This window comes from Neopsephotus bourkii, unplaced genomic scaffold, assembly GCF_033783945.1.
Source record: "Neopsephotus bourkii isolate Nb327-2 ecotype Australia unplaced genomic scaffold, CSIRO-AGI_Nbou_v1 NB_258, whole genome shotgun sequence".
Classification (NCBI taxonomy): Eukaryota; Metazoa; Chordata; class Aves; order Psittaciformes; family Psittacidae; genus Neopsephotus; species Neopsephotus bourkii.
This window is the reverse complement of record NW_026900767.1, coordinates 118,896-140,000: the sequence shown is the minus strand read 5'-3', so window position 1 is coordinate 140,000 and position 21,105 is coordinate 118,896. Positions and strand designations below refer to the sequence as shown.

Below are 21,105 nucleotides of genomic sequence, written 5' to 3'. Positions count from 1 at the left end.
AGTCTGGATGGTGAGCAGACTCTACCATTCAGAAAGAAATCCAGTGATCTAGATTTAGGATAGCCTGAAAACCCAAACTGTGTTGCAGTGTGCCCTCAGACTCGTTCACACACATCTCACCAATTTCAGTGGTAAATATCTGAGGGAACACCTTGACTCAGGATGTGCAGCAGGGAGTTTTATAGGCTCTGCACATGGGCACAGTTTGTTCCTGGATGCTAGGTTGCAAGTGCAATGCTGGTGCAGACACTGCATGGAAAAGAGAAAGAAAGCTATGCACAGTGAGGCACAAACATGAGGGGACTTTAAAATGCATGGAAGAGATGGAGGGCTGAACCCCCTACCAGCAGAATATGAGTATCAATTAAAAGATCTTGAAATAGGCCAAGGACCTTGCAGCTCCCGTCTCAGAAAACTTGTGCTTACGTCTTTCTGTACCACACCAAGAAATCCTCATCTAGGGGCTGTTTTCTTGTATTGCAATTCTAAAATAGCATGGTTGTGAGCAGGAGGGATGTGCTGACCTCCACGAGCTCATGGTGGATCTGCCTGTTGGAATCCCATATGATCACTGAAGCCTTCATAAGGACTGGGAGCCTTCTTCAGGCAGAATCCAGCCTTCAAAAAGCAAAATCCAGACAAAGTCAGACTTGCTACCAGTCCAAAAGAAGGTGAAGGCCAAGATGGCTGAATATTTTCCCTCTTTTACTGTAACTTCGGTTACATTTAAAGCCAGTGGAAACATTTGAGTGCAGCTCCAGAAAGAATTCGACACTAAGTAAATCATAATTATTTCTGTCTTCCAAAGTAGAATATAGGTTAATTAGCACTCTGATGTCTGAACCATCTGCAAAACATTAGTTAACTAATGAGCCAGAATACATTGCAGCTTCTATGTGGGTAAAAGGTGCTAACAGAATAAATGCATTGCAGTTTCCATAAGCGCAATTATCAGCCATATGATTCTGAGGACCATGAGCTAAGTGCTATGCATTATTGTTCCTAGGAAGCTTTATTTTCATTAACTGTCTCTCTCTTCCACGTATGGGGAGTACACAGAATAAGCTTTACTTTGAGTGTATTTTGACAGAAGTTGGTCAACCTGAAATAAGGTGTTTTTGTAATGGGGAACATTTTGTATTTATTCACAAACTCTAGGCAAACAGACTGTATTTCAGGGAACTTTAAAGTCAGTATGAATGCTCTGAAGAACTTGCCTTCCCACATCTCCATCTCAAAACCCTCCCTATTCCTTGAGTCCAAACTTAACATGGGATTTCTTCAGTTTTCCCTGTTTTGGATAATTTGGCTTTGTGCCCTCTTTTTGATCACTTGTCCAACAGTGGAGAAGAGCTCCTGCCAGGTAGATGGATGGATTTTGCATCTGCATCACTATCTCATGTCAGGCAGTACCACACCTTGAACTAGCTGGTGTTGAAAGGTGTAATTTCTGCCCTCACATCATTGCCCGTCTCAGCCATTCCTAAATGCAACTGAATTTTCACATCTGGAGGCCATAAGATATTCAAAGCCAGATTCATCTAGGAGGAAGAAATAAGCTCTTTCAGCAGCCCAGGAGACCTAACTGATGACTTGAGGGACACATTTGAACCTGCTACAACACATATAAGAATTATTTCTGTATTTTCAACCTTGTTTTCGTTCATCTGTGGCAATATCCTGGCATTGTGCTCCCATGTAGAAGCAAGAAAAACAATGGTGAACTCTCATTTAGCATCTCTCTAGGATCATTTCCTAATCAGCTATCCTAAATGTAGGAAAACTGGTCTAGCTACAAAAGGTACAGGTCTCAGCAAAAATCCAAATGCAGCCCAGCTTCTAAGACAGACCTGATCTAAAATAAACCTGGCTCCCATGTGCCTCCAAACCTGGCTCTGTGAATGGAAGTGAGTGAGGATGAAGCCTGAATAAGAGACAGGCTGACCATGCTATACAGATGACTCATGAATGTCACCTTGCTCAGGGCCACCTCTCATGTGCAGGACCCCAAGGGGAAAACAGACACTACATGATGACTGTAGGGAACTACTAAGTTTAAAACAATCAAAACAACAGGAACAAAACAAACATAACGGGACAAAAACTGACAGCAACTGTTCCAAAGAAACACCATCGGATGGAAAAATCAAGCATTCCTCCTTCGCCATTAGGCCCATAAGAATTTTGTTGTACATGCAGCCAGGATGAAAAAGAGAAAACCAAAAGAAATGTTAGGAATTTTTGGAATCATGTCTAGCAGAGGGATGTTTGGAGCTGCAAAATTAAAATGATTGATGCAGTTTTCTTTTTTTTGTTGTTTATTTTTCTTAGAAGTATGATAAATGGCACCTTCACATGCCAACAATTACGAGACAGGCAGGATGTTCCTGTTTGTTTGTTTTTATAATATCAAAATTAGGATAAAAGGTTGAAGTTTAAATAGATAAATAAATAGACTCAGATAATTAAATAGAATATCCTAATTCCCATGTTTGCAGGACAGAAAGCAAACACTGCAAAGAGTGTAACAGAAAACATCTCAAAGCTGTGAGAATAGATTCACCTTCAATTGAAGGGCCCTGAGTTATTTCAGAGCCTGAACCACACTGGATGCAAGAACTGCCTTCTGGACCACCTGCACTGCATTCATGTGCTTGTTGCTGATATGGGAAGTGCTGAATCTAATTTGAGCTGAACTTAATAAATGGAGTAATCAAACCCCTTGGGCCTCATCCACTACCAGTTGATGCATCTTTGATTTGTTGGGCTGGCTTTAGCTCAGGAGCTATGTGATGAGACAAATCCATCAGCAATGCTCCTCTGGTTTCCAGTAATACAGAGAACATGGATTAAATCTCTGCACTAGGTTATGTTAGCATACAAGCATAAAGCCACGTGTATGATTTTGATCAAACTAGTTTGATTAAAATATGTTCAATAAATAAACAAATAAATCAGTTGGAGCATCAATCAGATTAACTAAAGCTATGGCTTCTGAGGAGTTACTAGTCCCTTTAAATCATTACAATTCACATGGCTCATGACTGCAATGTGAGGATTGTGCACAGCTGCTGCCTAAAGGAACTGCACGTCTGACATGACTCACATCACCATCCCAGTGTGCAGATTGTGGTAACACTGCTCTAAGCAGGTCAGTTTGCATGATGCGCTTCACAGAAGCCAGCTCACATCCAAGTGTATGGTTGTGTGCAGTGCCCAAGCTCTGATACTAACTCAGATCTGGGTCTGTACCTTTTAGAGGGTTCTTAATTTTAAAGGAAGGTCTTCAAGGATATTTCACATGACAGGAGGCAAAGATGTGTGACAGCTGCAGGTCCGGGCTCAGAAATGCAGGAATTGTGCTCATTTGGACTTGCCATAAATTTGGCACTTGCCAGGATCTGAATTGACTCAGTGAGTGAAAATGCACACCTTTTGCAGGGCTTGTTCAAAAACTGGCTCGTGACCCCTTTCAAATCACACTTCATTTTAGAAAACACCAAAATGCTTTCCTCATGAGAACTCCCTCTGCAAGCATGGATCCAAGCCAGGGTAATACCATACTCTGCAAAGCTGTGCAGTTCACATGGCACAGGATGAGCGTCCCTTCTGGATAATGCTCTGTGAAACCAATGGTTACACCACAGCAGCCCCCCTGCCATCACCTAATACAGCAGACACATTCATAGCAAATGGATCAGCCAGGATCCAGTTTCCAAATGCAGGGCTTGAATAATTAGATGCTCCTGTTGCTGTTCAATGGGAGCTGGGTGTTTTACTTCCCTGCACGTTACACTGAGATTTCATATCCCTTTTCCTCCACCTCCCCCATCTCCTTACCCCAAGCTTTTGTGATTTACATGGCAATGGAGATTGAACTGTGTGCATACATTGATTTGCCGGGTGGTCTGGCAAAAGGAAGCAAATCCAGGCTACTTACCTCAGTGCAGACCCCTTTGGCGTTGCAATGCCATAGCCTTTGGAGTCCAAGTTACCTCCCACCTTCATGGTGTCACAGGGCTTCCGCTGCTCGATGTACTCGTTCATTGTGGACTCTAAGAGGTAGGCATACTTCCCTTTTGACTTCCTCACCCGGATCATCCCCTCTTCTGTCGTCCTCACGAAAACGGAGGGCTCTGCTGACTTCATGTAGGTCCACATCTTCTCAAACACTGCTATTTTGGATCGCTGTGTAGGAGAGCAGAAACCCAACAGAAGCGTTAACAGGGGGTTGGGTGACAGCTGAGATTTCCAGCTTGGACTGAACGCACATATTGATTGGGCCAAGGAAGCCAAAAGGGGTAATGGGATATTAATAAACCTCCTGCCATTTCTGCACCTGGGTCTGGATCAACCCCTGATTTCTGCCACATATTTACGTATTGCAAGAGACTTTGTGGATCAAACCATGGGCAAACCAAGCTGGAAATCAAGCCATTGTTTATTTCGCAGCTGCCTAGAGTAGCTTCTCAGTAATGTGAGCAAGTACACAGATATTCCATGTCTGTGTTTACAGTCACAGAATACCACATGTACTGGATGCATTGCCAGCCTTCTGAGTGGCATAAGGAAAACTGGATTTTTCCTGTTCTAAGGGAAAAGTTAGCAGGTCCTAACATTGTAAAGGGGAAGCAAGAAAAAAAAAAACAGACTCAAGCTGAGGATGAGAGGATGCACCTGAGGGACTTGTAAAACAAGAGGTTAATAGAAATATGTGCTTTAAATTTCCCCTTTTACCCTAAAAAATTCTTTTGTAGAGCCAGCTTCCAGGGTCCCATAGGCAATTTCCGTCTGCTTGGCCAAGTCCTCTGCACTCTCAATGGGAGAAACCATCCTTTCCACGGTGAGGAAGGCAGCCAGGTTAGCTGTGTAGGAGGATATGATGATCAAGGTGAAGAACCACCAGACGCCACCGACTATGCGGCCGGAGAGAGACCTGGACATAGAGAGGAGAGTCAAACACTGCCCCTGCTTTTACAAGCCCATCGTTTACTGGGTATTTACTCAAAGTCACATTCTCCAGGCACTTCCAGGCAAGCCAAAGGTCTGTCTCTGTTCTTAGTCTACTTTTCAAGGTGTCAGTGTAATTAGAGGGGGAATAAAAAATTCACAATGAAAGAAAAATATCAATAAACTGATTGAATTTGCTTCAATTTTCAATTTCTTTCAGAGTTTATAATAATGGAAGTAATAAAACATGGGAACAGCTGTGAGAAATGTTTATCTGGGCAGAGCAATGCACTTCCAAACAACATCTCTCCAAGGTATGTGTTGAGCCACGTAACCCCAGTGGGAAGGAGGTCCAACATGGAGTCAAGACCAGATACACAGACTGGTCTTGTACTGGGTCAGCTCCTTTATCACCTGAAGTTTCAAACCCAAAACTGTGTTTTTCTATAAGACACATTGAAGCTCTGAGAGGAGCTGCAGTCTTAATGAATAATTTGTCCACTGACATTCTCTGGTTTGCATTAAGCAGATGGTTAAACAAGATGTTCATAATAGTGCTTTAAAACCTAGGTGTTTTGCACTAGCTGCAATCAAATAGCCAATTATTTGTAACCATAAGATAACTACAGAAGCATATAAGTTGAGCAAGCATTAATTTATATTAAAAACTTTTCAAATCATTTTTAAAAGTGGAAGATAATTTTAGTGTGATGCCAGTGTTCATACGTTCTGTCTAAAGTATTTACATGCTCCTCTAGATGCACAGCACTGGCCTAGACAGAAGGTAATTTACAATGCTATTTGATAAAGCCAGACAGTCTGACTAAGGAGGACTTGCTCATGAGAATCAGGGCTTATTTCTCTGGGGGCAGATCATGTCTGCATGTCTCAGTGCTGTCCTTCTGCTGACCTGAGTCACTCCACAGAAATACTGTTTGTCAGATGATATACAGAGATATCCCAGTCCAGCTAAGGACACTGGACCAGCTCATGATAGTGTGTGTTATTCTGTGTCCTGGTTTGCATGAAGTCTTGCGTCCAGCTGCTACGGTTTACTGTAGCTTACCACAGCTTGACAAACCTGCATGAGGTCCTTCCATCAAGGGAAAAAACACACCCTGCAAATCAGTGAAATTAGAGCTGGAAAGAGACCCTGAACATAGCCCACCAACTGCATGACTTAATCTAGGTTCTACCCTTCCAGTTTGTCCAGTCTGGTTTGAAATGCTGCTGATGTGAGGGGAGCTGCTCCTGCAGACATCACGTCATCTCCCTGTTTAGACCAAATCATGCTGAAATCTCTTTAGCCAAAACTCCTTGAGATCACTTCCCAGGAGAAAGCAGGCACAGCGACTGAGCTCACACCACACAGCATGTGCTTTAACATGTGGAAATAGGACCCATCCCACCACATCTGCTGTCAGCCCCGTGCTCCTGCAGAATTATCACAGCAGCTTTCACAAGTGCAGAGAGTAACTGCAGGAAACATGCCTGCAAGGCATTACAGAGACAGAAAGGACAAGCACTGTATTTTACAGGTGTGACTGAAGGGGCTTCTGGCCTCCCCTCTGGTTTCCTCTTCCATGGGCTTTTCCAAAACTGGGTAGCAAAATCTATCTCGCTGTAAGCACCACCTCAGTCAATGACTTCGAAGGATACACCTTGCAGGGTCTTTTAGGAAAGTCTACAGGACCCATCCCCAAGGTGATTCCATAGCAAGTTCACAAACTCTTTTCACTGTCATCCAGATCTTAAGAAAACAAGGGTTGGACTAAGAAGGTTTTATCATGTCCACAGCCCACTGACATGGCTTCCAACCATAAGGTATGTGCTGGTTATGCTGCAGTGTGCCACACAAGCCTCCTCCTTCACTGGCAACTGCAGCAACATGGCTGAGTTGACCAACAATCCCTCATCCCAGATTACTTTTTTTTTATGCCTCCCATAACTGCCAGACAGAGAGGGGGATCAGAGGTTTGTTGTGGGAGTGCTGGATGCTGTGAGAAAGGCAGGCAGATGGGCAGCACTGTTGTTTTATGCTATCTTTAACTAAGAGACATACTCACCAAACAACCTCTGGAGACAAGAAGGGATCTCCAGGGATGATTCACCCCATCTATCTCAGGCTGGGAGAAGGTGCCTCTGCAGACCTCCACCTCTATTGAATTTTGAAGGAACTAGGATGACTAAATTGGGCTGAACAGCCAATTTTTAAGCTGTTAGGTGAGATAAATGTGCCCGTCGTGCTTCCCATCTGCAGAGAATACTCAGCCTGCAGGGCTGTCAGCCCAAACAACTTTACCTTTTGCTCCAGATTCAGAGGGGGACTGGGGAGGGAGGCAGCTATGGATTCAGCTCACATGTCTTCAGATTGACGGGGAAGAGGCAAAAATACCTGTCTCTAATTAGCCTAGATGATGTATGCTCAGGGAAGGAAGTGCTTGGAAAAGGCACAGAGGCATTAAACAAAAGTAACCAGATAATGTCAAATAGAACAATCTCAGCTGATGAAGGCCACTTTGAGCTGGCAAATCCATTTGCATGGCAAATAATCACATTCATCTTCAGCTGCAAATTATACAGCCTTTCCTTCCTGACAAAGCTGGGATATTTCTGCGACTTGTTTCAATCTCTTCAGCGGCAGTCAGCCGGATTCCTGCTTCTAGATCCTCAACATCCTGGTGATATTCATTTCTGGCTTATCCCACGGGGACTGCCTGCTGTCAGCTGCAGATGGCTTATGCTTCCCTGCTCAGCACCTGGCATTGACAGCATGAAATACATCCATGGGGTATTGAGACTGGGAGGTAACAAGGGCTGGGGAAAGAGGGAGAGGGGACTGCAGCTTCTTTCCCATGGAAGCCAGATGAGACAGGATGCACGTCTGTGTTGTACACCAGTCTCATCTGGGCTGTGTCTGCTCCTGGTGGTGGTCATTTCTCCTCATGACATAAGATGCTGTGAGGAGGTGATTGCTCACTCCCATAGACTGTGGAGGAAAGGAGATAAACAGCTTGCTGTGACTGCCAGAATGGCTAAGGCTTCGTGTGTATGATGTTTTATTGCAGACACTGCTAATGGGCAATGTTTGCTCTTATGGGTAGATTGACTTGGAGCTAGAAGTTGTGAATCTAAACCGCTGTATACATGTGTAGAAAAAACATTCAGCATAGGGCCTCTATAGGATATCACCCCTTTGCTCCACAGTTGTGCTGAATCCAACACAAGGGAGCGCTGGCTGGTTATGAAGGCTCTTGGAGACTAGTGCAATACAGTAAAAACTATGTCATGATGAAATATCACACAAGCAGATTGATCCCATGTGACATCCCTATGGCTCAGTAGCAGTGAACACGGGTTAAACAGAACTGGATTTTTGTGAATAACCATATTGCCTATTTAGATTTTGAGCCAATGCTTATTACTGCTTGCCACTGCAAGTGGCTAGGAAGACAATTTCCATTATGATCTTGTTCTGTTACTTCTGTAGACCAAGCAGGAAAGCAGCAGTGCTACCATCACGGGACGCATTTGCAAAAGTGCCTTTGTAATTTAGGAGATAATGTTCCATTTCTAGAAGTGACTTCAATACTGGGGAGCCAAAATCCTGGTCAAAAGCCAGTGGGACTTCAGGGTTGTTTATGTTCTAGTAAGAGCAGAGGAATAGATATACATCATGCTTCCAAGTCATTTTGAGGGTTTAAAAATCTCACTCCACAGCTAGATAACAGAAAATGACCTTCCATTTGACCAACAAATGTTTTGCAGCTTAAGCCCTAGCTCAAGTTCATTTCTCTTCACTAACGGGCAGTGTGGGGCTTAAATCTTCCTGCATGGAGAATTTACATGTCCCCGTATCTATTCAAGCATAACATGAAAGCAATCAGCTCTCTGCTGTGTGAAAACGAGTTAGTGAGTCGGTCCGCTGCAGAGATAAGGCGAGATGGAACACATTGGTTAGTACTTTAAGGATACACTAAGGTTTGGATGTTTGGATTTGTCTGTTTGAACTCTGGATTTATTCACATTCATTATCATAGTAATACTTGCAATATCAGGGTCTAAATAAAACCTTAATAAAATAAACGAGGACAACAGTGTAAAGGTTTAATGAATGGCTAATTCTGGGACGCACAAAGGGATGAAATAGACTAGACTATGTATTTTTCAACCTATACTATTTCTTCTACACCTACACTCTTCTTTCTTCCAGAATCCAATTTAAGATCTCTTGGTTTCTTCTTCTAGCCCTGCCCATACTGGTCAAAATCACACTTCCCACCACTATCTTCTCCCTGACTTGGGGTCCTGCCTGCCTGTCACAGCACAGTAACAAGAACAGGGTGCTCCTTTCCAACATTACCCTTACAGGAGTAAGTAGTAAATACTCTGCCCTCATTATCCATGATGCAAAATCTACCTACAATTAGAGCTGGCTGGGAACCAGAATTTCAGTGCCATGGAAAATTCGGAAACAGTAAATGAAACCTTAATATTCTCAATAATCAGAATGAAAAGATAATGGTTGCAAATATCCTCTAAAAGTAGCTGTCTGAAAATGGCTGGCTTGGCTCTGTCCAAGCTTTGCATTTTTTCTGTTACTTAATTCATTTCTGAAACGCTAAAAGGCATAATTTTAACATGGTAAACAATTTTGTTTCTGCTTTCTCATTACACATAATTTTCTTTCAGCTTCTGTAATACATTAAACCCTTACCTACTACATGTATAATTTAAAAGATAATTCTGGAATGTGTTATTTTAGATCCGTTTAATGGAAAACCTGAAAAGAATCATTTTGATTTTCTTACTTAGACGACATTTTTTTTTACCTTTCCTTACTAAAGCAAATACATTTTGCCAGTGGACACCAGGAAAGAATTCTAAGTTCCTTTTGTCCCCGTGATGTGATTTTTCTTCTGTTCTAGCCTCAGCATTGATGGATTCGTCACAGAGAAAAAAAGAAACTCAACACAGATGTAATCTCTGAGTTTTTAGAACAAAATGCAATCCTTGATCAAACAATTTGTTCTTTGATCTTATCCCTTATGGAAGGCAGGAAATGCTGACAGGAGTTTACCTCTGCTTTGCTGTCTTATTAGAAGAGCACAATACATTTTGCAAGAAGACATTAACAAGATCATCAGAAAATAGACAAAATAAACCTCATTGGCAAACTGTTCAAGTACCATCTCAATTCTCCCCCACTTCTCCCTTCCCCCTTCCCAACTCCATTTCTTCTAGGGAATTACACCTAAACTGACAGTGTTTTAATTAGAAGAGCAAATCTGGGATTCTAAAGCCATAGTTGCTTTGGGAGGATTTCCCAGATTTGCTGTTAAATTCAATTCTAATAAAGGCTCACTTAGTCAACTGACATATTTGTCACTGAATGAATTTATGCAAAACTGTTGAAAGAAAAGATCTTACATGCTTGTTCTACTGATTGTGGGTCAAATCCACTTTTGGTCTTCTGCCCACACAGATCCTCTGATCTCCAGCACTACTCTGCTAATTTGATACTGACTCTACATGATTTCATGGGTCTATCTGAAGACTGACTTGGTAGTGGATTAGTTGCAAACATTTTGCCCCAGTTTTGCTCTTATTTTAAACAAATTTTCAACATTAGACTCTGTCAGTGTAAATGAGCTTTGCTTTTTTGGTATGTCGCAGACCATCTGGCATGATTGGTCTCACCATTTTATCTCCCACCCTGACATGAACCTTAGATTTGTTGTGAATAGTCATAGATAGAGGAACAAACTTAGCATGGGGTTGTGGAGCTGGGAACAGCTCTGGGTGCATCCATCACATACATGCTGCAAAGCTCTCCTTATGCACTGCTATGCCACAGAGAGTTTTGAATGAGCAGTTTGTCCAGAATCGTAAAATGGTTTGGGCTGAAAAGGACCTTCAAGGACAAGCAGGGACACCTTCCACTACATCAGGGTGCTCCAAGCCCAATCCAAATGAACTGTTTGTCATGAAATTAATTATAATGCATGTTTCTCTATACTGTATTATTAATTTCATTGCCCTTATTAGTTTGCATTTGCATATTATTGAACCCTGTTGCCTGGTATAAGAGTCTGGAGCCCTAACTGCAGTGCTGGGCTTTAACACTGCAAGACAGCCCTTAAAAACCACAGAAATAAGAATATTTTCCACTGACATTCTCATTTACCTCTCCTAGCAGTACAAATTCCTTCTTCAGCTCCCTTCACATCTTTTCTATAGAGGTGGCAGCTGCCTGTTTTGATTCCCTGTGGGTAACATTAACCTGTGAGACAGGGTGAAAAAGCTGGGGGTGCACAGGTACTGGGAGTCCAATGCTGTCTCTCTCTTGCTTTTCTGTTTCTAATTTGAAAATATTTAAGAGTTTCCTAACTTTTGTATATGGGCTGGAGATCTGCTTTTTCCATGTTTTGAGGCAAACCATACCAGCTCAACAAACACCAAAGCCAATATGCTGTAAGAAGGCAATATGGATTGCAGAAACGCAGCAGAAGTCCTTTTAAGGAGGAGTCTTGGGGTCACTTGCTGTGTAAATATTGCAACAACTGGAGATATTGTCTGCAAATATGTAGAAACACCTAGATTCAATGGGAGGTGTGTATCTGTGAGGCTTTAATTATAAGTCATAGTTTATTTACTGTTTCTTTCTACCTAATTTAATGGCCTTGGACAGCAGTATATTGTCCCTCTCCTACCGTTTCATCTCTTCTTTTGCAGAATATGTTGGCACTTTTTTCTTCAATTTACCTTTAATGAGCAAGACCTCTCTCTAAAGTGAGATTTCCTGCTTAGTCAGAAATGCATCATGCCGCTTGTGGTTCTTCAGTCATTGGAGCTTGGATTGCTGCAGTGCTAAGTATAAGCATGACTATGTGGAGTCCCTACATGCTGTTTTCAAGATATTCACTTAGCATTTTAACAGGCAAGAGATACCTAATGGCTTAACTAGAGGACTAGCATCAGAAACTCTTTTTTCTGTTGTTCCTTGGAAAGCCTTGCCACTTTATGGGTAGCTTAATTCATTTCTCTAATTCAGTTTCCTGCTATAGGAGAAGAAGATGAATCACATTTATGAACTTCAGGCCTGAAGCGTTAACCATCAGGTGGAATTCACCTCTGAGCTGCTGCTTCGCCCACTTCCCCTTCCTAAGATCCCTGCAGGCAGAGGCAACATCAAATGGGCCCAGGTATGCAGGGGGTAATTTATGTACCCAATAGCAGTCTGCAGGTTGTGTGCTCCTCTGGTCCTCAATGGACACAGATTGCAGCCTGCTGATACACAACCAACACAAGTCACCTGCTTAACTAATGAAGGATGGAGTTGGAAGCACTAGATGGCAAGCAAACATGGACTGACATAGGCAGGCAGCCTCCCTTGACCCACGTACCACCCGTGATATAAAAACACTCCTACAGAGCAGAACTGCAAAGTAAGATATGTCCTTCACTCAAAAGAGCCACCTTCCCTGAGCAGTCAGAACTGGCTGCTGAAATGAGATGCTTATCCCTAAAATTACAGGATAGTACACCCAAATGAAATACTTATCCCTAAAACTACAGGATAGTACACCCATGTGTTTCAGAGTGCTGCTAGAAAACATTGTAAAGAAAGGGCTAAAGATAGATGGATGAGGTGGAACCCTAATTAAAAATAGGAGTGTGCTTGAAAGGCAGAACATCTAGAACCAAAGAAGTACACTGTCATCCTCTCAAGTACAGGTGCTCCTCCACGTTGCAAACCAGGGTAATTTAGAGGGATGAGTAGATAGAGGGTTGCTGAGAAACACATGGTCACTTTGGGCTGCTTGGCAGCTCTGTTGGAAGGCAAAGTCATCCCTCTTCTGTAGCTTTGCCAGCTTTTGTACAAGGGAAGAAAAAGAAGTCTCTCATCATGCCTTTGAGCAAAAGATTTCACTGTAAAAAAAGGCACTTCACGTATTTTTCTCACTTCTGTGACATTTGTTTGCTTTGCTGAGAGAAACTCGCAAGGTGACAAGCAGAAAATTTTGTCAGCAGCACTGGTTGGAGCCCCCCAGGAGATTCATTACTCAGGGACTTCCTCAGCCTCAGGTGGCCCCAGATTTAACAGCACTCATCCTTCTTTTTAAACAACAGCCTATTGTGCTAATGTCCTTTGCTGTGTTGCTGGGTTTCATATGCTCTCCCTCAGTCTCCTCCTCAAAGTCTGCTCGATGAAAAAGCTTTTTTCCAAAAGATTTACTGTATTTTGCATTATACGCTACCAGTTCTTCATTTTTCCAAGATCTTCTTTAGGCATCTGCATGTGCTCACAATTTTGAGCCCCATTTCTGAGACTTTTGGGCAATGTTACATTACCTTAGTTCAGACTTCTTCCAGGGTGACTTGTTTTGGTTCTTTTTGCTCTGTTTTTTTTTATGTCTTTTGTTCAGATTTCCCAGTCTGGTGAAAGAAAGGCCTTTTCTGGAAGGAGAGCATTTGCTGCAGTGGAAAAATGTGACTCTGAGCAGTATTTCCAAAGATTCCCTTCCTTTTATCTCTCATTTCTAATTTAAAATGTGATCCCTCACCAAGGCTGCACAAGTTACATTTTCCCTTTTTCACTTCAAGCCTTTCTTTTTCCTACAAGAGCATATTGTACCCCTTGTAGAAGTGTCGAGGAATAAGTCTGGTCTCCCCAGCAAGTGTTTTTTTAGACGCACTTTATGTGCATAGGAATGCCTGTCTTTTAACATTAAAAACCCAAACTGTGAAGGGAAAACATGTTCAGCTTTTCTGCTACCCCTTTTCCACCTGCTAAGATCCATTTGGTGACTTTATTTCTGAAGGCTTCAGAAGCACTGCTAAGATGAAAAGCTGCCTCCTCCCCCTGTTTGCCTCTCTGAAGCCTGAGATCCTGCTTCTTATTGAGAGCTTCAAGAAATGAGAGAAGAGAGAATCCTTTCTATGGGAGAGCATCCTGCACACTTAACTTCTGCATCTGGGCCCTCATGGACCCTTCTTCACATCTCATGCCTATCCATAGTATACAGGTACTTACTTTTACTGCTTTACCATGTGAGGACTTATCTTCTCCACTCTTCTTTCCTACTCCCCTGTTCACACATTTATCTCCCATTACTTCTCCTCAGACTGTGTTGGGAGAATTCATTAGTGTATATAACATGCTTTGAAGTTGTCCAAATAACGGTGATGTAACACTTTTGCACTTCTATAGGCTCTTTTATCTGAAGATCAAAGTAGTAAGTTATGATTACCATGATTGGATTATTGCTGCTTAGCCTTTGAATCTAAGGGTAAGCAGCAACTCTTCCGGGTAGGCAATAATCAGAACTACCATCTGATTTTATTAAATAGATTGGATGCCATAAACCATGATGCTGCTTAAAGAAAGGGGTTTGTAAACAAGCTGTACACCCTTTCTTACTATTCCATGATATAGATCAGGTGGCCCCTAGCTGTCAATTGGCTCCTTTGATCGGAGTGAAAATGGAAGCTAGATCAAGACACCAACATGGAGGACATCAGAGGTAACTCCTTGATCTGCCTCTTCCAACTGCAGATCTTCCCAAAGCACAGAAAGGCTTTTGCTCCCATTATCAGGACACACATTTTGCTTTTCCCAAATACTTGGCTTCATCAAGACTTTCATAATGAATAACTTAGCACCTCTGTCATACTTCAATCAATTTGTCCTTGCCTGCTCACCATTTTGGAGTGCTACAATGGACATTGCTAGCTCTAGGTATGCTAGCTGTATGTATGCATTCCCAAACTTCTTGTGAAAAGGGAGTATGGTGCTTCCCCAGTTACAGGACAAGTAGTTGGGGTGAAATGTGGGACAAAAGCAGAATAGGTACAATAAATCCCAAATTCCAGTGGAAAGTACTCTGGGTCTCCCCATGGAGGACATGAGGTTTTGGCCAGGTGGGGATTAGACCAGCAAAGAGCAGCTGTGGATGCTCTGTGTGTTATGAGCCAGAACAATTTGAATTGAGGAGTTCAGTGCTCATTCAACTGTGTATCCAGAGTATGCACATGATATCTTAGTGCTGATAAAAGTGATGTACAGCATATGGAAGAGTTATTTAAGCAGGGCTTCCCTGTGAAAACATGCTCAGGGCTTCCCAGCTTAGCTACAATATTTTCCCGGAGTGCCAATGCTAAAGCAGTGTGTGACAGACGGCCTTGCAGAGGACACCACTGTGGGGAGATGGAGGTCATTCAGCTCTTCACAACCCTTATTCTTCAACAAAAAACACATGGCAATGCAACCTAGCTATTAGGAGGACACAGCTATGTGCAGTCCTGGCTGGAGCTCAGAGGATTTCAGACCCCAGCTGGGGGGATGGCTCAGGGATAACAGGTTATCAAGAGGGAAGAAAATACAAAGACAGTGTGTGTTTCTCTTACTGACTGAAAATTGGCAAGTTGGAGTACATCATAATAGGGAATCCCTGGAGCCTCAGGGGGTCTTCTGCCAGAGTTATGGAGAAGGCTGTAAATCTCAGAGGACCCCCACAATTCTTAGTGCCACTCATGATCATGAGCCAGTACACAGCATTAGAAACACAAGGAGCACATGACATTTCCATGTCAGAGATGCCCTAAGAGAACTTCCCAATAGATTCAAAAACTGGACAATACACTTTCCACCCCTTGCTATTTTTAACTATATTTTCAATCAAAAATATGACAAACACATATTTAGTCCAGAAGAAAGAGATTGCAAGTACATTTTTAGCTAAAGAAATCTGCTTTTGGATCAAGTGGCTGTCTTCTTATTTTAAACACAGCTGGTGGAATGATTAGTAAATCTGTCACTCAATGGGGGACCTCCAGCAAATTTCTTGCTGCCCCCCACAGCAACCTCAATGGTAAAAGCCTGAAGTCAGAGCTGTGGAAGAGCAACTAGATATGTCTGATAGGGAAACCAAGCCAAGGAGGTGGCTTACAGGTCAGTGGAATGAACATTCATTACATCTGCAGCATTTAGACATATCCAGATGGCAGAGTGTGGAAATTCAATAGACTCGTTTAGTCCTTTACAGATTAAATTGCATTTCCCCAACAATATTCTCTCGGTTGGTTATTTTCTTCTTTTGAGTCCTGTGTATCCTTCAGCGTTTTTCCAAATGAAAAATTGGATTGCAAGGATGATTATTTTAGAAGAATTTCCATTTTCTCCTGGCTGCCACATTGCGGTTGCCATGGAAGTGCGCAGACTCCAAAGGGGACTGTTTAGTTGGACAGTGTGCAATTTGTCAAGCTACTCCTCTGGTGAGTCACTTTCCCAAGTTAAGCGTGTTTCAGAGATAAGTGTGCTCATCAGTTCCTGGTGATTTGCAAGTACTGCTCTTACCCTGTGACCTGAATTTCCTCTCCCTGGACATAATTAATTCTACCAGGTAGAGCTAATCACAAAACCTCTTCTAAAAGACTTCTACAGAAGTTAGAATCCTGATTTTTTACTGTTACACTGAGAGACCAACCTCAGCTCACCAGTTCAAGCAAACTGCCAAAAATAAATGATCCTCAGCTTTGTCCCCTTGGACAAGCTTTTAAGCCTTCCAGGTTTACCCTATGTTGAAGAAGGAGCAGGGTTGCTCCCAGCCTGGCTTGGCTGCCTTGGTCCCCAGGGCAGCCCCAGCATGAGCTGCAGGTTACATGTACTCCCGAAGGAAACAACAAACTGCTTCCTGCTTCATTGCAAAAATGTGCCCTTCGCCTTGAGGCTGAGCAGTGAATCTAACTGGTGATCAGCATCCAGGTCTGTAGGAGCAAGTACATCATCTCCCATGTTCCCAGAGAGGCTTCAGGAAGCCCTGCCAGTGAGCTCCACTCCATCACCCCTTCCTGTGCAGGCAGTGCAAGGAAAACAGAAAAAGCACGAATCTTTCCTAATTTATTCTAGGAATCCTGCCTTGGGAGAGCTTGAACAGCTCCCCAGGGACTCCCCAAGACAAGTTAAAGATTAAGGTTACAATGGGTACCACAAGGACGATACCAAAACTGTGCATCAGGCCAAAAAGACAGCCAGCTGCTTGGACCGTCAAAGAAGATGCCGACTGAAATCAAGAGGAGTCACCAAATAAACATCAAAAATCAGCCTTCTTTTCAGGAAGGAATTGAAATCCTTTTAATTGCTAAATGCAGCTGATTCTAATTTCCCTGATTCTGAATTTTTAGCAAAATCTGTAAGTGCGCTGCAAATACTAGTTAAGCAAAGGACAGAACAGAAATAATGTTCTTGAAACAACCCAAATCAAACCTCCCACTAAAAAAGAGAAAGTTTTTGTTCTAAACACTTTCTGATTCAGTTCTTGTCTGAAACCAGATAAAATCTTTCAGTACGAGGAATATCTTGATGGAATTTAAAAGTGCTGCTATTTTTCAAGGTCTCTAGAGGCTAGTTTAGGAAAAAAAACCTCAACAACTTGTGGAGCAATTTTGCTGTCATTTCCGCCAGCTCTACAGCTGAAGTCTCCTGTGTATTTTTCAACTGATCTAAAAAGAAATGTAAAATAAACAGGAAAAATAGCAGAAGAAAATCTTCAGCATTAATTACAGGTACATAATAAACACCATACTTGCTCTTCCACAGACAATCCACTGTGATTGAGTGCAATAGAGACCCTGCAAGGGTGTGCAGTGAAATACACGCCCAGCTGCACACTGTATATATCAGCTGGAGTGCCCTGTTTCCATGTCACTAGAAACAAATAACAGTGTCCACAAGATGCTTATAAATAATTGATAGTATCTATTGACTGGATAGCAGCCAGCAATTTATATCTCTTCTTCCCACCTCGGAGCGCATTCATACATCATCTCTGTGAGTAAACCTCCCCAAGCAGCACATTACCAGAGCTAGGGGGTCACTGCTCAGCATGTGCCACTGCACCCTGCACGTCACGTCTGGACTCTACAGACAAGTTAAGATCCATGTAACTCTTTAACCCAAGTTAGCTGAAGGGCAGATCGCATCTTGCACCATGTCTCTTTACATGCAGCAAACACCCCCAATCTATGGGTCAATCTGGTGTGGCCAAGATATGCCTCAGCTGTGGTCTGCTATGGCACATTTTCCAAACCAGATCCTGCATCCCTGATGATGCTCTTGAAACCTCCCTTTTCAGGTCTGGCTCTCTCCCAGACACAGGCTGTGATGAAAGCTTCATCCATCATTTCACACCCAGCATGAGCTGACCAGGGTATCTCCAGCTCTGTTATCAATCACACAGATTATACCAAGCTGTGTTGTCCAGGTATCATGACATGATACCCTATTGTGTCATGATATGACTATACATTTCCCTTCTACTCACACTATGTTTTGATCTGAAATCAAAATAAATATGCTTTGTTTCCACAATTCAGTATAAAGAGAGCCCCTGTGGAGCTGGATTTATTTTTGGAGATCTCTGTTTAATTTTCCTCTGGCAGGGCACAAAGGATGGCTGCATTGACTGGGTGATACTGTGTGTTATTCATCCTCCTGTCAAACTCCACTGGGGACATGACTCCTATAGTCACTCAGCTGAGAGAAACTGTGCATATTCTATCTCCTGGTATCTTCAAAGGAAGAAGAAATTCCTTTCTGGAAGATCTATTTTAGCCAAATGTATTTAATTTTAGTTAAACATAAGTTTTCTGAGGCACAGGAAGAGTAACGGGATTAAATTTAATAGTCTCCAATATACAGGAAGTCTCTTTTGGGCTCAAACATATGAAGCAACATATTTGGCAATAATAAAAGACAGGAGATCAAGCTAGGAAACTGACAAGAGAAATATACATTTTGCTCCCTGCTTTTCTATCCGTTTTACACCAGTCAAATGATATATTTTGTAGAAAACAATGGGGCAGATGAAAAATTCAGATGCCTCATTTTGCTGCAAAGGAAGTCGGGAAGCTCAGACGTCCCCAAAGTCTCCTTCTCAAAGGCCTCAGGTCTACCCTGAGTGAGGAATGGCAGCATCCTGGATGTTAGCAAGATCCCACTCTCCACATCTGCTACACACCGGGGTTATTTTAAGCTCTGAAGACAATTTATCATATTACATTTCTGAAGAATGGTACAATGTGAGTTATATTTACTTCATATTTCTCTTGCTGCAGGCTCCTGCTATTGGCTGCAGGATATTTATTACCTCTGAGAATCTCCTTTCTGGGCCTGTATTTCACATTTAATGAGTGCTTTTGCAATTTCATTACTGTTTTCTGAAGTTAAGGTGGCACTTTACAAAGCCTAATGGTTTATGGCCCGTTTCAGACTTCACTGATTTCTGCCCATTACTATGTACATGCAACTACTCACAACTCCAAAATGTTGCTTCTCCTCCATTGTTCTGCGTAATCAGTAATCTGAAAGCACAGAGTTTAATGGCAACAACAGGGAATATCTCACATCAGCTGGGACAAATTAGTACACATGGTAGTGACTGAATCACATTCTGATAGTGCAGAATAGGACTGCACACTCCAGTGGGAAATGTCCAGGAGCTAATAGCCTCCTTTGGTTGAAACTATGTACCTACAATTGAGTCATGCCATTTACGGCTTAGGAGGGATTGATTCTTTGATCATGTTCATGTTGCAGCATCCAAAGGCACTCACAGACTGCCACCAGCTCCAGCTGGGATTCTCCATGACTGGTTACTGCCTGGCCTTTGTCATACTCATCCAGTCTATGCCTGGACATGAAGGTTTCAAAGCTTCAAGGGCACCAGTCTACCTCATGCCCAGCAGCCTCACTCAGCTGAAGAGGCTATGAGCACACAACCCACAGCTACACTCTGTCTTGGCCATCCACAGGGTGTCAAATCCACAACGTATCTTTGAAGTCCTTGGTAGGTTGTGACCAGCATACTTAAAAACCTGACTGAAGTTCTGGCTAGTAAGAATGTCCTTAAAAGGATGCCACTTTCCTTCAGAAACTAATTTCTGTCTCTGTTGGGGACTAAAGTTCCCTGGGGACTGGTCTGAGGCTGAGGAATGCACGTTTACAAGAGCAGGGAATTGCTGCAGAGCTCACCACCCCCTGTGCTGAGTGATGTGTCTGCACTTTTGGTCTTACATTTTTTTATGATAAATACATAGAGGCATATGCACTTAAAACAAGCATGCTCTGGGGAAAAAAAAAAACCCAAACCTCCAGACAAATTTCCCCTACTCCTTCCCAAAACAAAACTGAAATAAACAACCCCAAACCTCTACAAAAACAAAATACACCCCTGCACTTGCTCCTTTCTGCCAGGGAGAGAATGACAGAACAGATGTATAACAGAAGCTATTTATGTTGGTTAATATATTACTGGGAAATGCTGAGATTGTAGCGATAAGTTTAGAAGCAACCACATAGGAAACATATTGGAAGAGAGCAGATCCCCACCTGCCCACAGTGTGGTTCTAACCAAGCATTCCTTGCTAAGTGATGTGTTACAGAAATCCTGCACTAGGTTTGTGTGAAAAGTACATGTGAAATAGAGAGAGCGCCCAGAGCCTTTCTGTACAACAGCATCCTACGGAAATTCTCACTCTTCTGCTTCCTCCTTCCTTTCTCATTTCATAGAAATGCACCCCTCCACTTGCAAGAATTTCAGGGAGCTGTACTCAGAGTACTGGGAGTTATAATAATTCCCATATTTCATTTTTGAGATGTTCTCTTCTTTCAAATATCTGTAGTCTGGAAGTGCTGTTTTGCTCCATGGGAAAATATTCATTTCAATGAAATTGTAATTTTCATTATCAAGATTATCAAATTAACAACATTAAAATAATAATGACAGAGCCATTCTCATTTCCCATTTCAAAGCAAAATAAAGCAACCCTTTGAAATGGTGATTCAAAGCATGCTGTTTAGCTAGAGCAAATCTTGTTGTTTGAATCAAACCCACTGATCTCTCCCTGACACTTTTTTATTAAAGATGTTTCCAAATCTCCTATTTTGCAAAGTCTCAGTTTTTCACCTCTCCACTTTCCTCCTTGGAACAGAAGCTGACTACTGAAATGTCCCCCAAGGAAGCCATTCTCTTTCCTAAATGAGAATAATGGTGACAAGAACAACAGTGAGAATGATAATCACAATAACCTGATCCTAAAGCATGGAGCTGTGTTACAAAGCAGTGCTAAAGCTGAAATTCCCTCTGTTGGGAA

At 42.4% G+C, this 21,105-nt stretch overlaps 1 protein-coding gene across 2 annotated transcripts in view; it reads right to left on the bottom strand.

The window, feature by feature from the left end:
• GRIA1 (glutamate ionotropic receptor AMPA type subunit 1) overlaps positions 1-21,105 on the bottom strand; it is a 120,991-nt gene that overhangs the window by 13,686 nt on the left and 86,200 nt on the right. For both annotated transcript variants that reach the window (XM_061346135.1, XM_061346138.1), the window contains exons 12-13: positions 4,738-4,936; positions 3,941-4,188 (exon numbers count right to left, since the gene is read on the bottom strand). In XM_061346135.1, the coding sequence (XP_061202119.1) occupies positions 3,941-4,188; positions 4,738-4,936 (447 nt within the window). The remainder of the gene's footprint in view (positions 1-3,940; positions 4,189-4,737; positions 4,937-21,105) is intronic.